This window comes from Calidris pugnax, unplaced genomic scaffold (assembly GCF_001431845.1).
Source record: "Calidris pugnax isolate Ruff unplaced genomic scaffold, ASM143184v1 scaffold225, whole genome shotgun sequence".
Classification (NCBI taxonomy): Eukaryota; Metazoa; Chordata; class Aves; order Charadriiformes; family Scolopacidae; genus Calidris; species Calidris pugnax.
Window position 1 is genome coordinate 3534510 of NW_015091072.1, and position 8146 is coordinate 3542655.

Below are 8146 nucleotides of genomic sequence, written 5' to 3' on the forward strand. Positions count from 1 at the left end.
AGGTTTCATTTCAGAAGAGTGTCTAGAGAAAAACAGAAGCATTTATCAGCATCTTTACTTGATGTTCAGTAGCATTTGTCCTGAGTAATTACAGTCAACAACTACAACACACTGATACAAACCACAGGTTTTGGCAGAAATTTAAGTACCTAAAGTCAATATCATAAAAGCGGTGATAGAAAAGGAGTGGTTTCTGATACATAATTTGCTGGATTAATGCTTCAAATTCAGGCAGACAATTTTTTCCACAAACTCAGAACTATTGTTTGGCTCCAGTTAAGATGGCTTGATATTTAACCTCACATGGAATCCACAGATTTAAATATATGACCAAATATCTCCCATCATTCTTGGAAAGACTAAAGAGAAGTGTTACTAGGGGACAGTACATTGGGAGTTTGCACTACATATCAGGCCCACCTTTATCTGCTTTGAGTGAGGTTGTTCCTTTAAAAAAAAAAAACACACAACCCTTTTTTTTTTAATTCTACATACTCATCCAGTGCCACCCAACTTTATAAGTACATACGCAAAACACAAGGTTCCAAGTGTTGTTCGATTCGGGGACAGTAAAAAATGCTTATGAGCTTTAAAGCACAAATCGGATCACAAGTACATAAAAATGAAATCAACAAATTCCTAGCAGATTTTAGATGCAAGAACATTGCTAACAAATTACTTGCAAATATTAAGCGCAACCTGTGGAGATCCCACAAGCATGACATGCATGAGTGTAAGCTCTTATGGTACAATTCCTAAATCCAGAACACTTTGAACAGTCAAGTATTAATTTCTGGTCCCTACTTATATTCCTGAAGTACACTGGAAGGACAAAAAAATTAATAAAAATCATGGTCCATTCTTGATTGCTGAGCATCAAGTTCTCAGCAGAAACTGGACTCTTCTCACTGATCTTCAGAGAAATGACACCTCCACTTCATTTATTTTGTTAGATGGCAGTGGTTACCTGTGAGATAGACTTTCTTCCTCCCAAAGCGATCTGAGAGCTGGCCAAAGGAGATTGCTCCAACAAACACACCACTGAAGTAGAAAGAACTGGCAGCACTGACTTTGTATGATGTGTTGCCAATTAAAAACCACTGGATGGAGGGGAAAAAAAAAAAAAGGGGTAATTAACCAGAATTCAAGCACTTCAACAAGCTACTAGTTGGAGGGGAATGACACATACTATAAGGAAGACTAAACTTTGCAGAAATCTCTTAAGCATCACATGCAGTCAGTAATCAAATAGTCACCAAGATACAATTGCTGTCTCTCAGATTCACCAGGTGGTACTAACCAGTTGCACAATCCCCCCAAATCATATGCAGTCTTTGATTCTGAAATCAAGGACAGATCCCTCAGAATATTGCAATTTTTGCAGTCTTCTCCCATTCTCCCTTCTAGTGCCTCACACAAATCTATTAGCTTAAATAGACTCAGTCCTACCTCTTGATATATGTCACTGTATTGTGTAGGCATTCTATGCAAGAATAAAAATTGTGGTTTACGTTGAAAGATAATCATGCATATGTTCCTCCTTATGAACTGTCTTGTCATTGAGAAACACTTTGGTAGCATTAGACAGGTTTTCTGGTATTGCAAATACTCATCTTTTTTACAGTCTACTTTGTGTCATTTCCAATTTTTCTCAATTCCAAACCAAAACCTGATCTTCATATGTATGGTTCTTAGAGACTTAATGTATCAGGTTCAACATGACAGAAAATTCTCTCTCACAAAACTGTAGAACGAAAATATGCCATGCTCTCACTGTTCAAAATTTATTTCCTTTTGTATTCTAAGAACTCCACATCTTGTGTTCTTTTCTTTTTCTACTCCTCTTGCATCTTGAGATAACATTTCCTCTTAGTGACACCCAACTTTTCTTCCCATGCTGGTAAACTGGTGATTATGTCATTATCCCTGCAATAGCACACTAATCTTCTCCTCCTAATCTTCTCTTCCTCTACCAAAACCCCATTAGATATCCTTTCTAGCAAAGCTTGTATTATTTCAAAGCTCAGTTATAAAATATCTCACCATGAGAGCAGAGCCATGCAATTAAATCTCACCAAGATTAGGGAGCTAGCAAAACAAAATCATTCAGAAGCTCCAAGAAAATAACTTGGTTACTGTCAGTATATGCTTCATTTTGAATTGTCACTTTAATGGTGAGGTATTTACCGATACAGTAGGTAATGTGCCCATAAAGCGTCAAGACTTACAAAATTCAATTTTGTGGTCCATGTGACCACAAATCAGCTTCTGAAGCTTCCCTAGAATTTAAAAACAATTCCCCAAAAATATATTTGTATAATAATAGCATACTAGATTAATTTCATCTTAAAATAACACAGTCATATTGTTTTATAATAGCTACAAGGATCATACCCTAACTTCTGGAGTAAGAATTTAAAAAGCTGCCAACACTGAAGCTCAGTGACATGAGATGCTTTCTGAATCATTCAGAGATTAAGGGATAATTTGGCCATGAAGCAAAATTTGTTCTGCAAATTAATCTCAACAGCTAAGAAGCCTTTTAAAGGGTCCAAGGCTTTTCTCTTATACATAAAGCATGTTACATACATATGCCTGATATTCATAAATCAAGGGTTTTTTACATCAGAATATTTTGCAGTGTAAATTTGCAATGATCATGTTATTAGTAAGTGATGCCATAAGATAAGCATAAAAAATATCCTCCTTAAATGTAGAAAAAGCTTCTTTACACATCAGAAATGAAATTAGAAAGTTACAGATATTCCCCAACTAAGTGTGGTATCACTAATATTTAGCACATAACTCCACTTCCAAAAACACACATTCACCTAACAAATTTTGAAAAAAACCCTGAATTTTAACAGTGGGAAAAAAGAGAGGCAATAAGATTTTATACACATGGCCCTTTACTGAGAAGTATGTTAAAGAACATAAAAGCAGAATCTACACAAGTTGCCTTAGTTTTGTTTGGGTTTGTTTTTTTAATTTTGTATTTTTCAAATAAATTTCATTCTTTACCTGCATTTCTTACCCATGCAACTAGAATGCATCAGAATCTTTAGAGAGTTTACGTCCTAAACCACTGCTAGGCTCTAGAAACATGTCTGACTTGTCAAGTTTAAGTGAATAGAAGATTCTTGGATAAATTAAAAAGCAAAAAAGAAAGAGCCTGGAGAAAATTTGAAAACCTTGCTGAGCTTTAAATAATGCTTTTTAAATCCACCATCCTTTAGCATTTAAATTTAAATAGTGGCATAAATACTCATATCCTTTTTATTACCAGAATAAGAAGCAATGCTCATTGTACACAACTGCTTGGTACAATTCCAAAGCTGGCAGTTTTTATTAATATACTCATAACCAATAAAGTTAAGTGCTTTACAGGACTAATTCCTATACTATTAATGCCTCTGGACAATAGGCACGAATTATATCAAGGGGTACTATACTTGACTCAACTGTACAGCTCTAAATTCAGGTCTTGTAACAGATGCAGTTGGACAGGGCTCTTGCGCAGAACAATTTGACATTAACAGATACTGAAGGCTCCAGGAAGGGCAGGTGTTGCACACATCAGCACAGTCTGGAATCATTTCTGTAGGGACTGTGGCTAAGACCATGAAAGATGACACTTATAAAACACCAAGGCCACACCAACAAAGCTATAGCTTGTTTTCAGATAGAATAGGGGGGAGTTGCTTTGTTCACCTGACTCTCCACTGCCCATTCCTTCCCTCATATCTGGAGTTGCAAGACCGCAGAAGCCACTTCCTCTCCAGTTCCTCCACTGCTTGCTAACTGCATGATGGATGCAGCACACACATTTGACCTTAGCAAACCACTAGAGGTGGCCATAAAGAGCTCAGGTTCCATAAAGGATTTTGAGCACATTCATACAATGAATGACAATTGTGGAACCAGGCAACAGGATCCAAGAACTTCCACATGGAAAAGGTGGGAAGTTTTGGTGCAGAACTTCCATCAAGATCTACATAACAAAATAAAGCTAGTTTTTGTTGCCAGTTGAATAGACTACCTGTTCTCTACCTGGAGGTGGCACCTGTTTCATTTGCTAATCAAAAATTGCATTTGCATGGGAGAAAGGAGGAGTACAACCAGTCCCCCACAAGTGACCCAGTAAGATTTACTACTCACACACAAGGCAGCAAAACGTGTTTCAGACTTACCTCAGAGACGATTGACGTGAAGTTGCTGCTGAAGTGTACGTGCTTATGCACCTCACTGCCATTGGCAGTCAAAAGCCATTCCCCAAAAGCTCTCTGATCGCTCGCTGACTGGTTGCTATGGCTCTGATTAGCTAAGAGCTCCTGGAGATCCCAGTGGTAGGGAGGAGTTGCGCCCACCAATGCAATGAGGATGGCTTCAGTGGCCACATACAGCTGGCATGAAACAAAAAACACCAAAGATGCTAAACATACACCCCAGCAATGTTTCCTCTGCAGCTGGACCAAATCAGTCTTAAAAAAATAGGAGTATTTCATATTTGCCTTCTACCACCACAAGATGCCCTGTATAGCTCCTGTCTGTCAATATCACACATGAAAGAACCACAACTTCAACACAGGGGTTCTTGCGCTTTTAATCCGTTGATTATTTGAGAGAAAAGAAGTTCCCCGCCTGACACAATTCTGTCCGATGCCCCTAACTCCCACACAAGCACGTACACCTTCTGGACACTTGAAGAGTTGTTAGTAATACTATGGAGACAAAATAAAACTCTTCTTCAATGCCAATTATTATTCTACTATATCCCCTCCCTCCACCCCTGCTATCCATTTCTCTAATTTTATAGTTGGAATAGATCTCATCCTCACTGATACATAATCTTTCCTAGTTTTACCAAAATTAATTATTTTCTATTTTTTAATCTTCTATGAACCCATTTTACCCTTTAAAAAGAGATAGAGGCTCACATGTGAATGTACATATGCATCTTTATACATCTACACATTTATAAACACACACAAAGTCTAAGTACAGTGATTAACAGCTAGCATTGTTTAGGAAAGAGAAATTAAAACTGCTGGAAATAGAGACATTTTAAGCTTTATCTAGAGCTGGTTCACTGTTGCTTGCTCAGAAGAAGATTTACAGGCCACTGCTTTAACAGCCTACATTGCAACTCTATCTTAAAACTCAATGTTTTTACACCTATTTGAACACAGAAGTGCCACAAGACAGTTAAAGTCTTCCAAGACAAAAACAGTTGCTGGTAACAACACAAAGGCCCCCAGCTCTCCAAATAAAACTGCCTCGTCTCAAGCCCTCACTGAGAAACAGTAACTCAAAGCAGTAGCTCCTGACCAAAAAAAAAAAAAAAAATCCAAAACACACCACACCAAATGCCCACCAAAAACACCGCACCCACCAACTAAACCCCACACTCAACACCTCACCATAAACCAATAACCTTGGGCAAAAAAAAAAAAAAAATCCTAAAGATCCTGCTGCTTCTTCTGCCTACTGCCTCCATAAAAAACCCTTCAGCCATGCTACTCTATTCCTGAAACCCTGCTTCAGACACCTCCTGAATGCAGTCCTTGCTGTGCTCCTAGCATCTCCTCCATATGTTCTTGGGAAGAAGGTACCTGGGGACAATGCATTCTCTCGGAAGGCTGCTACACAAATAACTCTCAAAACTGGGAAGACCATAAGTAAGCACAAAAAAGAAAGTTTGAGGATCTCTGAATTCTGATGCAATCAATACCAGGTAATCCTACTCTGTTCTGTACAACAGTTCTGAGCAGTTGGAGATAGACCCAGATCTAAATGAGAATTACTACTAAATTAACAAAGACCCAAGTTATTACCCAAAAGCATTTTCTTTCCATCAGCTCCTTTTTGCATTCTACATGATAAACTTCTGTAATGGCAGGAGGTAAATATTTCAAAAATATCGTTTCCATTTTTGAACATAAAATTATTGAATATGGAAAGGAATTTGGAAGAAAACCCACAATATCTTAACTATATGTTATTATTTAAGCTAAAGAACAACTTTTAGATAGGCAACAATGAAAAATAAAAAGACCTTATCTGCAAAAGAAAGCAATGAGTAAGATTAAATGGGGAAAGAGGTGTTAAAAAGCTGAATGGCCATGTTGCTAGGGTTGTGTGGATACGGTACTCTCAAGAACAGTTTGAAATTACTGAGAAAAGAGAATTAGAGGTCATGATCTGTGGTGCATCGCTGTACTTTGACTTGCTCAGACAATTCTGTGTTAGGGCTAAGCGATAACACCTTGCTTTTGTCTTGTGAAATAAACATATTTTTGAAGTAGTTCAGGAAATGAAATCCTCAAGGCATTGGGTTTAGAGAAAAAAAAAGCATAATGCTTTTCATTTCTGCTCTAGGTGAAACCCACCCCAGCTACAGAAAGCTAAATCAAAAAATAAGTGATTGCAAGCACACAAAGAAACACTACAGTTATTCTTCCAATAAAAAAAAAATAATTCAGACTTAAGCATCCTAGTGGCTACAGTAAGCAAGGGTACAACAAAGAGAGAAACCCTTTCAATTGATCTGTTGAATCAGAACAATGTATGAAGAGGAGACATGTTTTGTTGTTGTGAAATAGTATTGTTCTATATTCAAGTTCACTGGAGTCACTGCTGTCACAAGACTATTATTCCTAGTGATCATCTTCCTTACAGTTTGGGTAACAGGTACCACCTCATTTCATTGCAAAAGCCTCCTCATTTCATTGCAAAAAACCAAACCAAAACACAAAACACACTCCAAAAATTCATTTACACCTCTGAAGACCAGAAACACTTTCTAGAAGTGGTCTTAAACATGACATAGTACACTCCAAACTTGAAGAAATTCAGAATACAGTTTCACATTCAAATAAAAGTCAGGAGTTTCTGTTAACGAATCTGAAGATTTCCCCCCTTAAGAATTCTAAATGTTTGGACTTAGGAATAACATAGTCGTGTAGACTGCTGATCAATATAAAATGCTGTCTAACCAGAATAGAAATATTACATAACAACTGTAAGGTATAAAATGGCTACATTATTCCCACCATGGCAAACAACAAAGCCTTTCATTTTTCATTTATTCTATAACCCATATAGTACAAGTCAAGGCAAATTTGTCATTTAATGTATACCTTTTATTCATAAAACATTTCAATTGGTTCTACATGGATGTGAACAGTTCCCCACTGAATCTCCTGCACTCATCTGTATTAATCAAGATGAAAACCAAGCACAGGGGGAGGAGGCAGCAGCTCATGGTCACTGATGAGGATATCCTGAGAATTCTGTTAGTTTGGCTTAAGTTTCTCCTGTTTGTTTATATTCCCTGTAGGTTAAGTTTTTATAGGCATCTAGATTAGAAAACCAAGGTGTAAGGAGATTTACTAAGAGGCAACATCTTAATAACCTGTAAACTTTCACTTTCTCTGCAAAGTAAAAGGAATTTTAGATAGCCATTTCATTAACACGTTTTCAAATTAAATTAAAATTAACTTTTTAAAGTTAATATTAAAATAAATGCCTGGAATGTCTTGACTAGTTTTCTTCGTGTCCATCTGAATAACAATTTCCAAGAAAAATGTAGAATCTCTCATAAGATTAGCAAGGGAGAGGGAGGAAGAACTTAAATAGTTTCATTTATGTATAATGAAAATACATACATAAAAATAATTTAAGAAACTTTTAGACCTCATAACTTACCCATTATGAAACACAAATGAAAAACAAAAGCAAGACTTATATTCTACTAAGAAGCATTTTCAGACTTTTTAATCAGCTCATTAGCAACTCACAATCAGCTCTGGTGATTCTAGACAACTATCAGTTGAAGCATTCACTACTGAACAAAATAATGAGCAGGCCACTAACTTCCAACCTTTCAAAGACAGAAACATTAAAACTGTACCTTGACAGAAATTAAGGAAGAGCAACGAAAGACCTTCCTCTGATAGAAGCCTACAATGAAGAGATGGTTCCACTTTAGGATTAGAGTCATTTCTCCTGAACCCATGACAGGCAGCTTAAACACTGGAGGGCCACCTTATTTTTGAAAGTCTAATGATCTCACCTGCTCTGCATTACTTCAAAAGGGTGATTTGCCTTTACATTCACACAATTCCCCCCTCAACCCCCTGCACCC

The 8146-nt window shown here is 37.0% G+C and overlaps 1 protein-coding gene across 3 annotated transcripts in view; it reads right to left on the minus strand.

Moving 5' to 3' along the window:
- SLC22A15 (solute carrier family 22 member 15) overlaps positions 1 to 8146 on the minus strand; it is a 42024-nt gene that overhangs the window by 22910 nt on the left and 10968 nt on the right. For all 3 annotated transcript variants that reach the window (XM_014957231.1, XM_014957230.1, XM_014957232.1), the window contains exons 2-3: positions 4191 to 4403; positions 968 to 1100 (exon numbers count right to left, since the gene is read on the minus strand). In XM_014957231.1, coding sequence (XP_014812717.1) covers positions 968 to 1100; positions 4191 to 4403 — 346 coding nt within the window. The remainder of the gene's footprint in view (positions 1 to 967; positions 1101 to 4190; positions 4404 to 8146) is intronic.